Source organism: Alligator sinensis, unplaced genomic scaffold (assembly GCF_000455745.1).
Source record: "Alligator sinensis unplaced genomic scaffold, ASM45574v1 scaffold451_1, whole genome shotgun sequence".
NCBI lineage: Eukaryota > Metazoa > Chordata > Crocodylia > Alligatoridae > Alligator > Alligator sinensis.
In genome coordinates, this window is record NW_005842097.1 from 1,327,533 (window position 1) to 1,349,655 (window position 22,123).

Here is a 22,123-nt window from a genome sequence, read left to right on the forward strand (position 1 = left end):
GATCAACCTGCCGGAGTTCCACTCCAGAGGAAATCGCGGAGGTCTCCAACTAGGGCGTAAACGTCCCTAACCTTTTATCCGGCTAGCGAGCCAATTGCCAGCCACCACGTAGGAATAATTTGAAGCCGGCCAATTAGAGTATGTGCATTTGCATATGAACAGCGGGAACTTTTCCATGCCGGGGCTCTCCACCGTGCTGAGAATTCCCGTCTCACCGTGCCTTGTGCTAGAAAGTTCCACTGTACCGAGGCACTCAACTAATCAGTTCTGACAGAATGAAACCTCAAAGCAGGGCCAGATTAATGCATAGGCAAACTAGGCACATGCCTAGGACTCTGAACTGCAGGGGAGGCCTGGTCCTTCCCTCTGCGGCAGCAGCATGAATGGCCTTGTCTGTCTCCCTTCCCTTCCCTTCCCTTCGCCAGCCTCGCCAGTTGCAGAAACAAGATGGGGTCATGGAAGGGCCCAGCTTGGCCAGCACACAGCTTCTGGGCAGGGCTACTGCTGCTGCCACCCCAGGGACCTGTGTGCATTCCTCAGCCTCCAGCTTGCTCTGGGCACCAGCTAGGGAGAGGGGTGGAGGGGGTGGGCTGCAACTGGACAGCACCCCTTGGGACAGTTGTGGTCTGTGCAGGCCCAGGCACAGCTCCAGCCAGTGCTGTATGGTAGGAGCGCAGAGTGCAGCCTCGCCAGCTGCCTCTGTTGTGCCACGTGGGCTCTGCGTAATGCACGTGCAGCTCCGTGCTACTGGGGAAAGCCCGGAGCCAGCTGCCTTCTTCATCTCCTGCCATGCAGGTTGTGGGAAGCAGGGGCCAGGGAAGGCAGTTGGCTCCAGCCTGCATTGCTTCCCCTGGTAGTGCAGAGCTGCATGTGGGCTGTGCAGACCCTGGTGCGAGAGAGGTGGCTGGCAAGGTTGCACTCTTTGCCACCACCATGCAGCGCTGTCTGGAGCCATGTATTGCGGGGCGCTGGTGCCTGCACAGGCCCTGAGGGCAGTCAGTGCTGCCAGTGGGGGCTTTGTGCCATGGGGTGGGGGGCGGTCTCCACCCTCCCTTACACTCCCGCACCCTGCCCCTACAGCCCCCCTCCCACATATACACACCAACGTACCCTATTGCCCCCACCACACACCACACCCCCCTCACAACCCTACCACACACACTCCTACCCCCACTCCCCAATCTTTGAAATATGTTGTGCTTGTTTTGGGCTTGTTTTTATAGGCAGCATTGCTATTTTTTCTTGTGAGATTTGGCAACGTTGCTCTGAGCCCTGCTCCTCGCGGGCGGCAGCACTGGGGTGGGGGGGTCTTGACCGGTCTGGGGCCCACGAGTTTGTTTGCCTACGGTCCACTAAAAGGTTAATCCGGCCCTGCCTGAAAGGTTGTCCTTTGGCTCCTGGGGTAGCATATTAGCGTGCCAGTGCATGCGCGGAGTTTTGGCAAAACCATATACTCATAATCTTAAACTGCCAGCATTTTGGAAATGCCAAAAGCAACTCGAATGATGGCATGAGACAGAGGGGAAAAACCTGGTAGGAGGCTTGCACTAGTTAGCAAAGTTGACAAAAAGAAGCACCAAATTATCTTGAAGGCCATATGCCACTGGAAATAAGTGTGTTTTAAAAGTTTTTCAGTAGAATTGAAAAATGAAACCTGCAAATGAAAATAAGTTTTAAAATCAGTTATTTAAATCGGTGTTTGCTGATTTAGGTCAGGATTAAAGTCTATCATTTAAATTTAAATCGATACACCCTAGTGGGTACTAGGCTGTCATTTTTATGAGCACAGACATATAATTTTATTCCAGTAGTAAATCTATGGTATTCAGCTCATCACCAGGTTTTCCCAACACCGTCTATGAGTGTGGGAATATTTTTGAAGTCAGGTTCTTCTGATTTGGTAAAGTCGAATTGTAAGCGCGTGTGAGAGAGAATGTCACACCAAATTGTCGTGCTTCTAATTTTTTTAATAATATTTGTGTCCCTTGCAAGTGTGGCTGGCAAAGCACATAAAAGACAATTTATAGGAATCTAAACTGTGGCGCACTCTAATACTTGCTGTCAGGAGTGAGGGGCACCGGCTGGGCCAGGGGGCTGCAGGCCGGGTGTAAGGGGCATGGCTGGGTGAAGGGGTTAGGAGACTGTGGGTTGGTTGCGTGGTGGCTGTGGCTTAGGAGTGAGGGGAAATGGCATGGGCAGGGGCAAGGCTTCAGCATATCAGGGCTGCTCAGCACCACAAAGTGGACGGGCGACCAGGAGCAGCTGGACCTTCATCCTGGTGAGCGAATGGGTCAGGGGGAGCTCTGATTTTCCATGGTAAAATAAGCCCCCAAAGTCAAAATACATAGGTATTTAGAATGTATTTTATTATGATGATTGAGGCACCGGTACGCTTCCAAATTGCTTTAAAATTGTGAATATATTAATAAAACGTGTTCAACTGATATATAGTGGCGTTTAATTTAAATTGTGGAAAAACATGGATTTGGGGGGTTTTAAAATCAGAGATTTTGGGGTTTTTTAAACACAGAAAACCAGGATCCTTGTTCATAAGTTAGTAAAGAAAAATCATTACCATCTGACAACTGTTTAGGGGTATGTGTGACATTGTTTCAGACATTGTTTCTAGGTCCTTGAGACCTTGCTCAAAATCATTAATGGCTACTGTAAAATATGAGAACCTTATCTTTTACAGAAACAGAACTGTAAAATCCATGTATTTTACAATACTTGGTTGACCTCTCTCAGAAGTATCTCTTTGGGGAGATGATAAAATACTACTCAGTTAAAGTATTACTGACCGATTTCTTTCTTCATGTGCTACTGAAGGGAGAATAGGTCCTTTGTCCTTTTAGGAGGATCTGCAACTATCACATGCTTACAATTCCTCTCAGTTCTGTAATTGTATAATATTGGAAATTTTCAGATCCTGTAGATACCCCTTCCCACTTAAATTTCAAAGAGAGTTTCTGCTTTTTGGATCAATTTGGTGCATGTCATTTTGTTACATAGAGGGCCATTTAGATTAACCACATGTACTACAACCAGGTATGCAAAGCAAAGATGAACTACATCCAATTCATTTTATTTTATGACTTGCAGTTACTGGAACCAAGTTTTCTGGCCTGTTTAGTATCTACAAGAGCAAGTGAAGTCAGTGGGAGTGGAGTGCAATCACTAACCTCTGAAATTTGGGTCTGGTATGTTTAGCATCAGATCAAATAGTCAAGAAAAGCAATAATCTTTGCATGACATTTGGCAATTGTAGTTATTTCTGATACTCCTGTATTGGCTCCCAGAGTAGACAAAAATCAGTTTACTAATTTCACATATGCCTTGATGCTCTTAGTGTGTAGTCATCTTTGCATTCTGATAAATGTAATTCTGTATATTTAAAAGCTGTAGGCTTTTTATATTCTGACCGTCTTATTATAATGTCTGTCCCTTGATACCATTTTTAAAGAGTCTTATAGTTATATGTAGAAATAGAGCAGTTATTTGACTGTTATTTGACCTGACTTTTTACTGTTATTTTGAGTTAGTAGTAAACATTGACAAATCATATTTCCTAGCATCTGAGAGTTAATAGCTGAACTGAAGATTATGGTTTTCCATCTGATTCACCCAAGGCAGAAAAGAAATATAGTAGCTGTCTGTAATAAAAATATATAGAGTGAAAGAGTCTCACCATTGCAGACATCACCCTTTGGCTAATCGATTCTAGTCTTCCTTTTTTTTCCCTAAACCCTTGAACTCTTGCCTTCCCTACTCGTATTGTGCTTGTCTTGGTTTCCTGCTGTAGATGTAATGGTAACACATCTACAAGATTACTTTATCTGAAGGAAAAAGTGAAACGATTATTACCTTTACAGATGTGCCAGTCAGCGAGTCTGTTAAGTAGCGGTTCTTGCTTTTTCATTTAATTCTAACAAACCAGTCATTTAGAGCTTTGCTCCAAAAGAAGGCTAACATTTTTTCAGTAAAGCTAGGAATAGTGGGGACCAGTGTTGGAAAGATAAGAATAAGCTTGATGTGTTCTGGCTCTTCAAGGCTATTGAATGGCAGGGAGACCCAAGGAACCAACAGCTGAGGCTCTTGACTAAGAGCTTTTCCTTTAAAGCTCTGTTCTTTATTTTTTAATGAATATGTGAATTTGTTTATCAGGTATGTAACGGTGTTGAAATCTTTAAAGCAGTGTTTTAAACATGCCCTTTTAAAAGAATTGTGCACGCCTTGCAACTCTTGATAAATCACTTTCACTTTCTCCCTTCTTTGAGGCAGAATGTAAGGCAGATTAACTAGGTCTTTCTTGGAGCAGAGCTAGTTGCAAAGTATGAGAGAGCCATTGCAGTGCTGCTGTTGCCCCCTGCATACGGATTGGGATCATTAAAGCGCAGTGTGATTCCCTGAGCACAGTGGCAGCAGCTGTGCCCAATCCTTCTATTTGGCAGTGTTAGGAGAAGAGGCTCCTTACTGTCTCGACCACAGAAGGATTAGGCAAAATATTGCCTAAAGTCAGAGAGAGCAAAGGATTGAATTTCACTATCATCTCTGGCACACTGGATGTGTGAAATTTTTTTCCTAATGAAATATTTGTTCGACTTAGCAAGCCCATTAGGAAATTCTCTTAATGCTCCCTTTTCAAATGGTCAGACGTTTGACGTTAAGTCAAACCCAAGTGCGTGTCAAGTGAATCACACTTGCTCCCCATCAGAGAGCTAAAACCAGGCCAAATATTAAATTTCAAACCTGAACCATTTTTACTATAGCTGTGTCTATAAAATTATAGCCAGAGAACCCCTGCCCCCACCTTTTTTCTGGAGTGAGGAAAACATGTTTCCTTGAATTGCAAAACTGTTGAAAAGCTGGTGCTTTGTCTGCAGAAGAAATTGTTCTCTGGCAACGTCCAACCATTGAAAATTACAATCCAAGAGATTTTGGAAAGTGGGAATTATGTAAAATGCAGGAGTTAGAATGGAAACATTTGTGCCTTCTTATAGGGTTTACACAAACGTGTCCCTATACCGTCAGAATTATAATCCAGTAAATTCAGTATAAGTGCTGATTTTTGTTCAGCATGAAAGTGAAAAATCCAAACTCTTGTTTTTTCTACCAGAGCTCTGGTTTCTATTTGAATTGGTAGGCCATTCAAATTCACAAAAAACCTTGGGTCCTATAACACCATAAACAGCTTGAATAATGTATTGTATGCACATTTATGCCTCTCAACTACTATAATATTTTGCAGAAATGCACCTATTTAATTAACTTGCCCTATTACTTTGAGTGGTCTTCAGATTTTTTTTTCACTTTCTCTGTAGTTTTACTTATGACAAAAGCCACAAGTAATTGCAGTGATGCTTTAATTTCTTCAGATAAAGGAAGGATATTACATCCAGGTGCCCAAGAAGATTTTTCTTGCTGTTTTGGAAGCTTCCTTTAAATAGGTTTTTAAAAAATGTAATTGGGACAGTGGGGCAGGATCTGTAGTTTCCGTAGTTTTCTAGTTGAATTGAAATGAGGATAGAACACACTATCTGAAATTTAGAAAATAAAAAATGACAGTAAATTTACGTTGCTGTTGTTTTTGTGGCTGTGAGTGCAAAGATTGAAGTTTGGCCGCCGAGGTGATGACATTCGTTGTGCTTTTGCACTTAGCAGGGAAGTAGTCAGTGGTGCTGTAAAATCCATGCTGCTTCCGTAGCTGCTGGAGTTGTTAAATATCGCTCCCTCCACGGTGAGAGGGGATTTAGCCATACTTCGAGAGTATGAAAAGATCCTGGCTGACCCCGAACTCCTATTGTATGAAGATATTTCCCACCCACCAAGATGTAGAATTAAGGAAATGTTTCCGATTACGCGCACTCCAACTTTCATTGAACAGTCTGGACGGTGAGAGCCGCTGGCGTGAAATCTGGTTTGCAGCAATAGCATGCAACAAAAATTTGGTCATAGATCTGATCATTGAGATTCTGGGTTTCCACCTGCAATGTAAATACTGGACTGCACTGAACTGCATTCATACAGGGCATGGAAGGCACGCCTAATTATTGAACAAATGGGGCATCAAGGACCTGCTGACTTGCTGACAAATGGGGCATCAAGGACTTGTGTATGTGGTAAGGTACAGTCAGTGAGCCATATTGCAGACTCCTCTCCTGAACTTGCATATCATGGAGGGATTGAAGCAATCCACTTAGCCAGCCCGGATATCATCATCTAGCTATGAGACCTCATTATATGAAGGTTAATCAGCACTTCTCTGCTGTTGCTTGCCCTAGCCATGCGAACAAAGAAAAAGAAGCTGTGAAATTGGGGATTATTATAGAGGACCTGATTCTGATCTCCCACTGGTTTTACTCCAGTGAACTGCTTAACTTCAGTGGATTTCCTTAGGGGTACACTAGAATCATGCTTATATTGTCTAGTAAGGCTCTAAAAAAGAAATTAAGAACAACATTTGAAAGTTGTGTTGCTTAGAGTTGTGGTCAGGTTTCCTGTGTGTGTGTAATTTTTTTTCAGTGCCTTTAGTTAGCTGCCTGCAGTTTAAAAAAAAGTTTCTCGTGACATAAAGATGTATCCCAATCATGTGAACAGCTGTACTGAAGTTTTGTTAAAACAGTAGGAGCAGTGTATAGTTCTACTAGCAAAATAATCAAATCAGTTACCTAGTTTTAGTGCTTTTGCTTCAAGCCCCTGCCATTTGAGTTCATGAAAGCTCCTCTTGCAAGCACTCTCCTATATATAATGTTCAGCTTAGAGAATGGGTCCCTTTGAGAGAATGACCATTCCAGCTGTGTGAAGCTGGTCACAAATCTTCCCTATAAATTGAGTGTATGCCTTTCCCGAGAAGTCAGGCGTGTTTCCTTTTATGGAATGATTAACTTTTGAACTGGGCTAGGGCCTGTGGCAGCAAGTATTAATTCTGCTCTTAAATGTGTTCACTAAAGTCCCCAGAGGTTTCCAGTAGCTGTAAATACCCATTGTGCTATAATGAAATGCACCAGGGGCATTATTTTAAAACAGATGTGATAAATATTTCTAATGGGTGGGCAGTTAGTATTGTTATGTAGCTTGCGGGTCGTTAATAATAACACATTCCTAGCACTTTAAGTACCTTTTAATTGGATAACTTGTGCTAGTGAAGGAGAGAAAAAATCCCTCAAAGATTTCCCACTACATGTTGTGATTTCCTTTGAATACTATTTAAAACCATTATCTTTTAATAACTCCATATCACAACCATTTACTGTTGTCTATGCTTGCATAATGTTTACATAATGCAGTTTAGTGGCCATTCAGTGCAGTTTTTATATCTGCTTATGCTGCTGCTTATGTATGTAGGAACTGAATTAGTTATCACTTAAATCAGGGGTCGCTCCACTTTGGATGAAGAGTAGAATGGATATCACAATTAGAAGAGCAAATTCACAAGACAGTTTTCTTCCATTTGTGTACTTTATTTCGCAAATTTCTCTGCAACCTGGCATGGTCAAAAAAGAAGAAACTGTGGACAATAACATGGGATATTTTCTTCCACTTTGTCTTTGTCTAACAAAACACATTTCCACTTGATCCCTGTATATTCAGGTGCAGGGCTCTGTGTGCTAGTAAGTTGTGGTGTTGCTGGACCATGAAACTGGCCTGCTGCTCAGTTTTTAGTAAGCTCTTTTGGCTGAATATTCCTGAATTATAAATGTCAGATACCCAGAGTGATCTCAGTCCCTCTATATTACATGTTGCCCTGGAAAATTAGTGTGATAGGCATGCATCAATTACTATGTGTTTACTGGTCTTTATATTAAGTTTACGTGCACATGTTGTGAAAGCTAATGAACTTGTGAAATTAATGTTTTACCTTCAAGACTTCTGAAATAGCTGTCTAACTTGTTCCAGTTTGTTTATAGAATAAAGAACTAATTACTTTCTCCCTTGGTAGATAATTATTGAAATTTACTATAAATTCAAAGTACATTTGTTTCTCCAGTTGGCTGTTGTTCTGGGGTAGGGCTGATGTCTCAGAACCTGATTCAGCAAAGTGAAATAGCATGTTCTTTTCAAGGGTATGAGTAGTCTCATTGACTACTTGGGTTTTAACATTAAGCATGTTCTTAAGTGCTTCCGCAAAGTGAGACGTTAGGCATTCTCCTTTGTGTTTGGGGAAGAGTGAACATCTGTATGCTATTTTCCTCGGTAATTCATTGCTATCAGAATGGTCTGTATTTATATAACCATGTTTATGATGTACATCAGCCACAAAAAGCTGCCTGTCACAATGCTCATGTGGAAGTACTTAGCTGTTTTCATAGAGTCATGAGACTTGATTTGCCAAGTATCTGTGCATCAAACAGATGCAACCTAAGTGGCGATGCCTACGTGGTTCAGTCTGCAATAGTAGCCATGGGGCAGATTTTCTTTCAGTCTATACTGTACAAAGGGAGCAGAATTTTTTCCTGCAAGTCTATAGAGTTCATACAGTTCATAGAGAAGCAGAGCTGGAAGGAACCTCCAGTGGTCATCTAGTCCAACTCCCTCCCTTCCTTATAGAAACCATCCTCTACGGTACAAATCCATAATCTAAACTCTTAGTAAAAATACTGTCGCAATGGGACCTTCCTGTATCAAGCCTTATTGTCTAGAATTAACACAGGATTACCATGAGCATTTTTCCCTCCTAAACGCAATCAGTTTTCAATTTTAGAGATATTGTGGAAATATGGAATTCTTAGAGTGCTTTTATATAGTTTTATAAGGTTTGGAAATTGTGGAAATATTTATTCATCAGCTCACACATGCTCCAAAGGAGTCACTGGGGGGTGTCTAATGCTGAAAAATAAATTTCATATCCCATTTTGCCTGAAAGCTGTTCTGTCCAGGGACCACCAATGCTCTTTTTCCCCTTATCTTCCACTGTTATCATTATGACTAAGCACATCAACATAAAAATGTCATAGTTATACAGCAGCTAATCATATCTAGTTTCTTATGTCTTCCCTGAAAAATCATCATCTTTTTTGTGATTCCATAATTATCTCTACAGCAACTAATTGTAATTTTGCCAAGTGAGGATTGTAACTTCAGGTGGAAAAGAAGCAGGAGCAGATGAACTGCTAATGGATGAAGAGATCCTGCTGCTATGCATGTGCCATTTGCCCTTAAGTGCATTTTCTTTCTGTCAGAAAATAAAGGCTGCTTGCAGACATTTCAAGAAAAAAGCAAGAAAAACAGGGCTTTACCAGAAGAAGCGGCACGTTACTTTGACCCAGCTCTGCAATGCCTGTATAGACTGGGGGCTTCTGCGTGGCTTTTTGGCGCTTTTAGCTAAAGCTGATTCAATGAGCTATTAGATAAGTGTCAAAAAGCCCCACTAAAGCACCCGATCTGTATAAACGTTGGGTGAGCCAGGTCTACCTTATGCGATGCCTCTTCTGGGCATGCGCGGGGCTCAGCACATGAACGCTCTGAGTTTCAAGTAAAGTGCTGTTTTTTGGTTTTTTTTAACATCTGCAAGCAACCAAAGTGTATAAATCTGATTCAGGCAGACAAGGTTCCTTGGGTGAATTTGATATCTTTTATTAGACCAACCCAAATGGTTGGAGAATAGTTATTAAGCAAGCTTTCGGGTTCAAAAACCCTTTGTCAGGCTCAGGAAGGTGCAGCAGTCGGTGTGTGCTCTTCCTGGATGGGATGAAAAGTAAAGAAGCCAGGGGCTGGGCTGGGTGGGGGAGTCACTGACTAAATGAGCCTAATCACAGAATTTGTCCTTGGCACAGAAGAGGAAGAAGAAACCAATTACTGATCCCTGATCCTGACAGTAGGTATGTGCTGACCTGGACCTTGGCCCAGGGAAATGTCACTGAAGATACTAATGGCAGATTTCTACTACCACCATGATGAGCATGAGCACCACCAAGAAGTTCACTCTGCTGCTCACTCCTCTTTCACCTTACACCAAACCCTGGACACTGGGCAGTTTAATAATGCCCTTAAGTATGAGCCATTATACCATTATGTCTCAGGCTTGTTTTTTCGTGTGCAGTCAGGTCCATACTAAAACAGCAACACTGCCTAATTTTGGAGCAGAAGCAAGTAGGCAGTGCGCTGCTGCTGCCTTTTACTATTCCCTAATGACCTCCCCTTTCACTGAATCTTTTCTTCCCCATATCCAGATTTATTCCTTCCTTCATACCACTTGCATTGTCACTGTGTCTGCTCCTTCTGGCTAAACAGTCCTTGGCAAACAACCTGGCCCAATGCCAGGAGTAACCCACACTGTTTTTTTCACTAGGTGCATATTTAAAGATAGCTGCTATTGCTTTCGCTGCTGCAAGTGCTTATATCTTGCCATCTGACCTGCATAAGTTCCACTGTTCCTGTCAAACACTGGAGCTCTTAAAAATACTAAATAACATGTACCTAACATATATGTATATGTAAGTTGTTGAGCTTAGCTTGGACATGTATGACCCAAACATGACATGAGCAAAATATCAGTCCCTGCGCTCAAGAAAACATGTAGGGCTTACATATTGAGGCTATAAATAGACATTGCCAAATGCAGTGGATCAGCTGTGCCTGGATATGCCTTGGCACGGCTGATCTGTTGCACTGGGCTGCATAGATATTGCCTGTTGTCCCACTGGGTCAGGCCTCTGCTGCTCCTGTGGCTTCAGGGGCCCGATCCTGAGGGACAGCTGCAAACAGGAGAGCCCTTGGTTCCCTGCTTTCAGACTTGCACCTGGAGATTCCCTTGGCAGGGGGTTCTTTGAGTGTCATGTCACGCTGCTGTGCCCTGACTCGGGCCTCACCTTCAGGTTTCCCAATCTGCAGAGGTGTGCCCCCAGTTGCAGAATGATACTTGTGCCCGAGTGCCCTGTCAGGGGTTTCTTGGGACTCACCTCTGCAAACTGGGGAACCCAGACAGGCCCTCCCAGGGCTTCAGGGGCCTGATTCTGCCTGCCCCGGGAATGGGAATTCCTAGAGATCAGGCTCTTGAAGCTCTAGGGGCACCTGCCTGGGGTGGCTGGAGACTGTGAGCAGCTCTGGGCTGCCCATGCTGTCCCACCATAAAGCAAAAAGACATCCACCGCAAAACAGCGGCACAAATTTATACCCCGTTGCACTCACAGAATTTGGGCATTTGTAGTATGACGAAAGACATGTATGTTTGTTTGCTTGGTCTTTGTGTGTCTATGCTAATTTTTATGGTGGCACAAAGGCAATGTCTCTTTCTAACCTTAGTTGCTTTAGGTCTGGAAGGGTGGTGGAGGAGGGGCTAAATCCATTGGTGGAGGAGGGGAATGATCCATTGTTCTTTTTGGGAAGGGTCAGCGTGTGTGCTTGCGTGCACATGCATGTGCGTGTGGACCTGGTTCAGGTCTTTAGGTGCTACTGCAGTAAAAATGATGAAAATGGCTTTGTCCCAATTGTATGCTGGTTAGCAGAATTCACTTCCCACATTGGACCTTTCTGCTGCACCTCTTTTTGATGGTAGTAAACTGTTCCTTCAAGAAATTGCACACAGCTAGCAATCCAAAGAAAGCACTGCACTAGCTGTTTTGACGGTACTATACAGATAGCCTTAGTTCATAATCCTCATGCCAATGACTTGTAATGTGATTGCATTTCCCAGTGGTATCCTGTGGAATCCAGTAATAGGTTCTTCCCTAAAGAAAACAGTTCCTATTTAAAATAAGCTATCAAATATTGTTCTAGGCTTCCTTCTAATCAGTCAGGGCTCTGGTTGCTATCCTGGAATTATATCTGAGAATGAGTATTCTGGTGCTGTTGTTTTCAGTATTGTTTTTTAATTTTTCTTTTTATCTACACTGACACACTAAGCAAACCCAATTGATTTTGTTATGGGAATGTGGAAAGTTAACTAAGAGAATTGGTATCCAATTGCTGTTGCACAGATTATTCTGAACGCCCCCCCCCACTCCCCAGCCTTTTGTAATATTTGTCACGTAACATCCAAATTAAGCTATAGACCACTGGAATTTCCAGGAATCCATTTATAATTTAATGCAGTGAAAAAATAAAATCCACAGATTTTCTCATTGTTCAGTTGAATTGTGCAGCCCAGCCGTGCCCCCCCACCTCATAGTATATTCTTGAACTGCTAAGAAGCATACATTGTGCACCTAAAACATGCACTTCCCAGTGAAAGCTATTTATACACTTGGAACCCTATTTTTCCTCCCAATTAACTAAAATTACTTACAATCCCAAGAAAATCTGCCAGTTATTCACAATATAGGCCCAAATCCTGCAAAGACTTAGGCAAATGCTTGACTTTAAATGTGGGAGAGTTCCATTTGACTTCAGTAGGACTATGTACATATATATGTACTGTGTACAAAGGTACTATGACATTTGTAGTGAAGGGTTCTCATATTAAGCAGTCTCTCGGACCAGCCTTATATAGACATGAATTAACTAGATAAAATTCTGCTTCATTTTCATTTAAAGCATAGCTGATAGGCAGCCATTTTATGCTGAGCCATTAAGTAGATTCATAAGGTGGCACTAATTCTTTGGGCTGGACCTAAAACTATTGTCCCCAAAATTGGGGATTGAAGTTAGTCAGTCAGCTATGGTGCATCTTTTCAGGTGGATGTTTAGGTTTTATGCCAGTGCGTGGTGTTAAAATTCCTTGTCCTACACTTTAAATTTTATATAGATCTCACTTAAAACAAACAAGCCCACCATGGAAGATATTGCACATTTTTGCATATCAGTTTACTGTTAAGATTATTCTGGGGTGATTATCCTCAGTTGTTCTTACTGTGCCAAGAAAAGAAGTCACTGAACATAGACAATATGTGCACGATCGCTTTCTAAACTCGGTTATGTTTGAAGAATGATTCCCCCTAATGTAGAATTATTGTTTTAGATAGTTTTTCCCAGGGGCCATGTTAACTCAACCATATTGCTCTATTCTTCCATCACTGATGCCGTCTGTGTTTGTCAATCTGATGCATTTGGCTATAAGTGTACACAAGTGGCTTGCACATTTGCTTAAGATCAAGCTGTTTAGAAAGAAAATAGGCTGCATGGCTATTACGTAGCTGAATATCTCTGAGGAGAAATGGGTTGTAACAATGACAAATGAAATCTATTCATCATCTCTCCAGGAAACCAAAAAAAAATTAGAAAATTGACTTAAAAGCAGTCAAGAGGAATATGCTTTTGTGAGATTGACTACAGAAATTGTACTTTTTAAACTAAGAATTCTAGCATGTTCAAGTTGTCTCTGATTTACCAACTTTTATTGTAATTGGACTTGTCCTCCTTAATCTAAAGTGTTCTAAGCACTGCAGAGAACAGTCTATTGGAGGCATCTAATAGTCTTTGTGGGCACCCGCACACAAGCACAGAGACTTCTCGCAGGTGGTGGAATTCCAGTGCATCGGAGCACACGTGATTAATTGAGTCTGTTGGAGCATGGCGATTGCCGCGCTCCAGCAGCCTCCTGCGTCTTGTGTATCAGCATCCCCGTACTCAAAAATGGTGGTGGGGATGCTTAAATTAAAGCTCCTTGAATGAGCTATAGTTCAAGCACCCAACCACAATGTTTTTAAGCGTGGGGATGCTGTTACAGGAGACAGTGACACTTTAATTAATGCAGCTCTCATAGCTGCTGTAATTAAAGTGCTGCCTCCCCCCATCCCCGGAACATGTGTGGTAAAAAAAAAAAAAAAAAAAAAAAAAAAGGGGGGGGGGGGGGGCCCCGGGTGAAGTAGTATGCCAGCAGGCAAAGATGGATTAAAAAAAAAAAAAAAAAAAAGGGGGGGGGGGGGGGGCCCTGTGTGATTTATTTATTTTAATTCAAGATCACTAACAATAATTTATTACAGTGTCAAATATGCCTTGGGACCAAAATTATGTTCAGAGTATTTTATTTGGTGGCAGCCTCCCCTTTAGCATTTGCTTTCGTGTCTTTTTGTGAAGCATTTACTTTGTATCTTGTATTTTTCTGAATAAAGTAGTGTCAATGAGAATCTGCTTTGAGTGTTCAGAACAGACTTCTATTCATATAATAAGTTATTGTGCTGACTGATTAGATACCAGCTGCTATGGAGAGTGGGTGGGTGTTGGGAATCCCAGTTGGGGCAGAGCGCTCCCCAGTCCTGGCGCTGATGGGTTCCCATCTCCTGGGGGGACCCGGGATGCTGAGCAGTGCCAGGACCAGGGACAGAGAGCTCCCTGTCCTCTGTGGTCCCCTGCTGGCTAGGCTGACTAGGAGCAAATTTGCTCCTGGTCAGTGTCTACACAGGTGTTATTGTGCAGTTTCTACTATGCAGTTAGTTTACTACCTGTATTTACAGGCAGTAAGCTAACTGTGTGGTAGACTAATTTAGTAATTAGAAATTAAGAAGAATTTTTTTGGGGAAGCTGCTGTTGAATGAGGTTCTCTTTTCTTCACCAGTTCCTTTGCTGCTACCTTTGCTGCTGTTATTGAAAATCCAATACTTTGTAACTCACGTTTGAATGACCTAAGTGGTTTTTTTTAAATATTTTTTTCAGCTCCAGCTCAGACATTTTGAGAGATCCACAAGGGGTTGAGATGTGTTCAGAGTCATCAGATAAGTAAGTATATTCCATGGGTTGATGGAGCAATAAACTGAGCCTAATACAGGCCATTTAATTATTTGTCAGTTGAAAAAAGAGGGGTAGGGGCTGAGGGCAGAGGGGGGAAAGGGTTGGTTTAAACAAAACAACTGGCAAGAAACATGCAGTTTTTGAAGTTTCATCAATTCAGCAGCTCCCAGCAGAGCTTACCAGAGTCCTTATTCAGGCATTCACTTTGGATTCCTCTTACTGGGAGGGAGAAATACAGTTTTTAAAAGCAGAGAGGTTTTGTGTTTGTGTGCATATCACATATTTAAACTGAGATTAGGCCTAAATCTGCAACGCACTGTACAAAGACAAAGGAAGAGACTGCCCTGCTCCCACAATTTCCCAGGTAAGCACACAAAGGATGAGAAGGGAAACAGAAGTCCAGAGAGGTGAATGAACTCACCCAGGGTTATGATACAGTGGCAGAGGTCCATCACTGGATACCCATTAGGAGAAGAAATAGAATCCAAAATGTTGGTGGATTCTTAATTTAAAAAAAGATTGCAGATTGTTTTGTCAGAGTTTTCTTCTTTTTTTTTCATGTTACAAGAAAATGTTACTGAAAAATCCATTGTGCTCTAAGGGTTGAAGCTTCTTTGGCGTGTAGTATTTCTGTACTCGTGCTGGATTCCCTGTTCAGTATCACATTAGACATGCTTGGACATACAAGGTTAATAAGTGGAGTCACATTGGATATCATTCACTTACTCTACTTTTTAAAGTAGGCCTCACAGCTAATTGGGGAACGATCTTTTATATGTGTATGGTTAATAGACTATGCTAGGTCTTCATAAACGTCAGTTCATAATTGAAACAGAATTTGGAACTCTTCAGATGTTTATGTTGTGTATTTAAAATAGAGTATGATGAGTATATTGAATAATAAAAGTTCCTAATGAAAGCACTGACAAGACCTTAATTATAATTATGCCAGAAGTCAATGTTAATGTGAATCAATGGGAAAATATTAAGTAGTCATTAAAAGTTTATTGTAAAAACTACCTTAGGTTGAGAGAGAGGTGAGCAATATTTACAAGACAAATGTGTGTAAGCACGATTTCTGGCAGCACCTGGAAGTGATTTACAGACACTAGCATTCAGTGCATAAAATATTATGTTGTACATAGTTTCCAATGCTGTAACACTTTCCTCCTGACGATTTTTCTGTGCGGCTGTTTCCATTGTCTAAAGCATTACCCAGAGTATAAAGAGCCATAGCTATCTTTCCAGTGGACATTGTTAGGACTTTTGGGTATTTAGGATATACCTGGGCAGAAAATGATTGACTGTTTCTTCATGAAACATCTCCCATTAAGCCTCTTCTGCTTCTCAGAATCACCTGCATGCAGCTCTTATAAAATTAAATAGTCAAAGGATGCATACTTGGAACAAGTTGTGACCCATGAGCAACAACTTGAGCACACAGGACTTAACGGTCCTGTTTGCTTGTACCTGTATTTAAAAAAAAAAAGTAATCTGAATTTAAACACAGAGGACAATGTTGCTGAAGATGTTTATTTGTGTACCAGTGTTTCATGATTGAGCTGAAAGGTGGTAAGTAGGTTGTGATTTTTTTTCTGGTCATATTGAAGAGAATGAGATTTGATATGTACTGTTCAAATGCTGTTGTTTGGTTACACTTTCATGGAAAAAGAACCCACCATGGATGCATTTGACAACATTAATACAAGTCGAATAAAATTCATAAAAGCAAACCAAATCAGCCCATCTGGGTGCATACTTTCATTTCTTATGTTTTGGATTTCCCACATGATCCACCATAATCTGGGATCTAGTAATGAGTTTAGATGTATTCTGTTTAAAATGGTTACCAAACTTTTCAGAATGCATCTCTTTCATCTTGCCTAAACAAGTTCATCCCATAAGAGCAAAGAAACAAGGTTGGGTAGCAGCGTTAGATGTGAAGCATCTGAATGCTGCTCCTGTTGAAATAAATAGTAAAACTTCTGTTGATGTGATTGGGTACATTTTCTTCCATGTGTTTGGAGCCAGCTGCTACTCCAGGGCCTTTCCAGGGCTGGCAGCATGGTTACGGCACGTGGAGAAGGAGACAGGGGAAGATGATGTTGATTCTGGAAACTGTGGTTGTTGTGTATATTGGAGTCTTGTACTTGAGGGTTCTGTGCATCTCAGCGTGTGGGAGGATTCAGCAGCATGCCAGGGAAGAAAGAGGCACAGAGTCAGCAGATCTGCAGAATTACAGTTCATTTTCCTCCTCGCACAAGTCCACAGAAAGGAGCTAGCGTTTGGAGCATCTACTGTGTCAACAACTGCAGAGAAGTTGTGTGGATGAAAGGAAAGAATCCTCCTCCTTAGGCAAATCCCAGAGCACAGCTCACTTATTTGGGCTGGGAGCTACAGACAGGAGTTGGGCCTGTACCATAGAGATGTTGCCGTATACATTCCTAAGTAGGGTATGCTTCAACATTTCGGAGCATTTTTGTCTTCCACAGTGATTCTTTGGAGACATATCCCATGAATAGAACAAACTGGAATGACTTCTCTCATCTATATTTTATATTTTTGTCAGAGCTGGACGGATTTTTTTTTCCAGTTGGTGGTTAGTAGAACCATAGTTAGAATGGTGTCTTTTTTTAATTTTTTAAGAATTAATTGTATCCCTGGTTTTTGAGGAAAATACCAATTATTTGATTATTCTGCGCTTTCTATTTCAATGTACATTCTGAAATATTTTTATTTTTCCATAACTTGCAGACATCACCACTTCATGTATAGACCCTATATTAACACGTTTCGGCCTGGTTCCACATTAAAAATCTATTGTTAATATATTTTGACAGTGGGGAATATTTCTGTCTTAGTGGAAACAATGCTTTGATTATCTTCCTCACATGTTGTTCTTCATCATTTAATAGTATCCAGTCTATCATTTCTGTTGATTTTGAGGAATTCAAACAAAGGTTAAATGACATGGCTAACAATCACCCATTGGTAGAAAAAGTATTTTTCCCCTATGTCATTGTCCTGTCTGGGGTGTAGATGGAAGACCACAATTTCTAAGCCATTGGACACTGACTTTCAGTTAATTTGCCAAGTAATGATACAGTGTATATCCTTTGCTCCCTTTTGCTTCCATCAATTTGTGGTCTAGTGATCCCCATAAACTAATTTTATATGGGCAGAAGCAGCACACCACTTGAGATCTAGGCCATAATTGAGTAGAATCTAAGGTTTCTTACACAGATTGCAAGCCATGTCCTTGAAGGAAAGGAGGTATAGAAATCTCAGAATTTAAACTTGGGGAGCTTTTATTCTTTAGTGAGGGTTATTTCTGTGCCCCTCCGCCCCGCTTTGGAAGTCAATGTTTACAAGTTGGTGTGTCCATAGAAATGTAATGTGTTGCCCTAGGTGCCTGTTTTGCATCAAAAAAATCTTCTGAAACATTTATTTAAGTCATGTTGTAATGACTTTTGGACAAGTTGACGTGTACACAAGAGTTTAAGTAAAACAGATCTACAACTTTCATTCCGCTTGCTATTCTTCCTGTTAATTATAGAAGGGTATGCTGCAATAACTGTTTATGGACTTTTGTACAACAGGTACATTGTTAAACAATAACCTTACTCTAGACAGTACAAGTTGAAGGCACAAGTAGATATACTGTGGAACAGACAGAATGGCGTGTTCATTTTATAATAGTCCAGTATTGAATTTATTTAAAATGAGCCATATCAGATGGGGACCATCATTCACATTCTTTTCTATCAGATTTTAAATCTAGGTATTTCCAAGAGGAAAGAAGCAACTTAAATACTAGAGGGGCAAGCTCTACTGGTTTTGGCTGTCCATTTAATGCATTTCAGTGAAGTGCATTATAAATAGTCATCTTTAGAAGAGAAGGAGTTAAACTAGAAGTGGCAGAAGTTAAACACTAAAGCTGTCATCTGCATAGAACAGGATCTCAGCTCTATTCCATGTAATCTGTTCTTACAAGAATAGCCAGACACTGCTAAATCAAATAAAAGTATATGGAAATGACAGCTGCACTTTGTAACTTAGCACAATTGCCGCAGCAGTTAGCTTTGATCAATGTTTATCTTAGCCATATGCTGTACGGCCATTCAGCCATCTGAAAACCAAAAGCTAGAATTAGTGAAATACATTGGCATCTTGCATCTGGAATATGCTATGAATTTGCTAATAAATAGGTATTTAGAGAAAAAATGTATATTTCTTATAGCATACAAAAATAATAGTTATCAACACTTTGAGCATGTATCTCTATACATATACACATGCATAAAGTATATACAGGGGTATATTTGGTAGCCATGTTGATCTGAGACAAAAATAAATGCAAAAATCTAGAACTCTTGGTTCAGAAATGATACCTTTTATTAGACCAACTGAGAAATTGAAAAAAAAACGTTTTTCTGCAAGCTTTTGGGCGCGCACGCCCTTCATCAGGCTCAGGGAAAGTTCAAGCTGGTAAAAAAGTTCCCATATATAGGAAATAAACTTCATCCCTCCCTGCCATCTGATACCACCAGGGAAGAAATCCTGTTTGATCTACACAACAAAGAGCAACCTTACAAAAACACCTGAATGGACCCAGAGGGACAGATTTCCAGCTTCTGCTGCTGTGCAAAAATGAAGTTTATTTCCTAAATATGGGGACTTTTTACCATCTTGAGCTTTTCCTGAGCCTGATGCAGGGCATGTGATTCCTAAAGCTTGCAGAAAAAGTTAATTTTTTTGCAATTTCTCAGTTGGTCTAATAACAGGTATCATTTCTGACCCAAGAGTTCTAGATTTTTGCATTCCTAAAGTAGATACAATATTTTTCAAGCATTTTTTTCAATCATCTTAAAAAGCATCAAGATAATGAATGTTAGAGTGAGTTAGATTGAGCCCAAAGTGTAGTACCATATTTACTCGATTCCAAGATGAGGTTCCCATTCCCCCCCATTTAACACTGGGGGTGAGCCCCTCGTCTTGAAATGGAGTATGAGGTGGAGGGGAGGCAGCTACTGTGGCTCTGGCTCTTTCTTGGGGTTGGGGCTGGGGTCAGGGCTGCAGCTGCTGCCTGCCCCCTCCCTCCTCTCTTCTCCGCTCTTGCCTTTGGGAGAAATTGCTACTGGGCCAGACTAGGGCTATGCTCTATGCCCCAGGCTGGAGCAGTGATAGAGCCTGCTGGCACTGCAGCAAGGGTAAGCGGCAGCGGGGCAGAGGCTGGAGCACCTGCCATGGGGCTGTGTTGCAGACATTGCATATTGCATGCAGGGCCATTCGGCATGTCCCACATGCTGCCTGTGGGTCACTGGGTAATACAGCTCCGTAGTCCAGATTTGGCCTGTGGGCCATATTTTTGATGCCCCTTCTCTAATCTTTTCCTTAATGTTTCTGTTTTTTATGATTTCCACCCTACTGGTTTTTATTCTGTTGGGAATCAAGATTTTCTTTGAATCTGATGGGATTACATCTAAGGTAAACCTCTGTAGAGGATTTATCAACCAGCTACTATATATGATGAGTTGTGAAAGAATGGGTCAGTAATTTCCATTTGTAGGGGCTGAGAGGTGTATTCTCATGAATGGGAAATCAGTTTTGTAGATCACCTCAACTCATGCACCTTAACTGCCAGTCACAGCAGCAACCATTGGCCAAGCCAGGATCTTTTAACTGTGTTTCCAAAAGTTGAATTCCTGAGGCCACCTCTGCAGCTGGTTGGGTGCATTCAGTGCTGAATCCTTGGCTCTGTGCCCGCTCGCTCAGGCAGCACACCGCAGCTCAGCTGGCAGCATTGACAGTGTGATGCCAAGGCACCCGTAACTTGCCTTCTCCCGTCCTGAGGCTAACAGCTAGGAAAGCGTGGAGGGGGACAGGAATGGGTCTTTCTAATGATGTTTGATGGAAACAACTTGTCATTGCTCCTAGAATAAGAGTGATTCATATGTTTTGAATTTGAAGACAAGCGTCTAGGAGAACCAGAAACCCAGCAGGAGCTCAGACATCCTGGCAACAGATACCTGGTTGTTACTTTTCCTGGACAGCTTTAAAAATGGCATAATTCAGGCTAGAGTTTGAATCTTAAGCTCGAGACCTTTTATTTTGCAAGGGAGGTATTTTTAAAGGGATGAAAATTTAATACTTAAGAGATGAAAACATTACCTTAAAGCCAATCTAATGTTACCAACTCCTCCTGTTACATTATGCATGTTCAAACAGCCAAGCATTTTGAAAAATAGACATTTCCTATCCAGTGCTGTACCAAGTATTTCACTGATAGGAACAGGATGATTTTTTGTATATAATTAATCCACGTGGTAGATCTAATGAAGGAGAAATTAACATTTATGTGCTGCAGTCAGAGTAAATTAACCTCTCTCCCTCTCTACTGAAGCTTTTAATGAACACCAGTTGCCTCAGTCCTCTGGAGTCCCCTTTTATTTGCACTACTCAGTATATTTTGGTACACACAGGGTAAAAGGTAATATTGAAAGAGTAAATTCAAATATTAGTTTTTTATTCGTTTCATTTAGCAGCTATTCATGAAAAGTGCAGAAATGGGTAGCTGACAAATATCTCATCCCTTTTTACTGGCCTTTTGAATCACTTTTTTTCCATCTAGATCTCGGCATCGTTCTTGAAATTTATTTAAGCATAATTTTATGGTCTCTGGGCTTTCAGGATGAATTTTGTGTGGGTGTGTTTGTTTTTATGTAACTGCTTCTGTCACCCTCTGGGAAAGTAACAAATCAAGCGACCTTCTATTCAAGCATGTAGAGGTGACTTTTCTTGAAAGTTATTGGGATTATAGCATGCGAATCACCCGAAATATAATGAATTCAGTAGGAAACAGATTTCCCGCAATCTCTGCTGATTTATTAGAAGTCTCATGGATGGCTTTGAGATGTAAACACCAGACAAAGGGTTGAAATCACCCAAGTCAGTCTGTTTTGTTGGGTCCTAAACAGATTTGGACTTATGGAATATCTTAAAGCGTTAAGTGAAATTTGATCATCTTTATTACAGATTTATTCCTTTCAATCATCTTTATTACTTTCACTAGAACTCTGGAATGTAGTTGCTGTTTTTCTTTCTTTCTTTTAAAATTGAAACCTCAATGAAACTCCGAAAGAAACCGGGTTATATTTCCCTTCTGTCTTTCTAGTGCAGAAAAATGGGAGAAGCATTATTAAAATATATGTTGGTTATGTAGGAGATTCTCTCCTTCTTTGCCCCATCAGTTTTCCTCTGAACAATACCAGTTAATGGTTCAGCCCCAAAGCATCTGTTTTTCCACAGAACTGGTAGAGCCTGAGCACTGGAAATGCTGGTCCTCCTGGTCCTTCTAGTGTGTTTCAGCCCAGTGGGACCACTCCAGAGCATGAAAGTGTCATTCAGTTTTCATCATTTTGGTGCTTCCCAGGGTCTTAATTGCATTTGTATTTACTTTAATCCTTTATTAATGTACCCTTATGAAAAGTTTATATTGCATCTTAAAACTGTTCATTCC

At 41.2% G+C, this 22,123-nt stretch overlaps 1 protein-coding gene across 4 annotated transcripts in view; it reads left to right on the forward strand.

Annotated features, from left to right (window-relative positions):
- RAD18 (RAD18, E3 ubiquitin protein ligase) overlaps nt 1-22,123 on the forward strand; it is a 131,572-nt gene that overhangs the window by 90,684 nt on the left and 18,765 nt on the right. For all 4 annotated transcript variants that reach the window (XM_006024142.3, XM_025204783.1, XM_025204782.1 and 1 more), the window contains one exon: nt 14,530-14,592. In XM_006024142.3, coding sequence (XP_006024204.1) covers nt 14,530-14,592 — 63 coding nt within the window. The remainder of the gene's footprint in view (nt 1-14,529; nt 14,593-22,123) is intronic.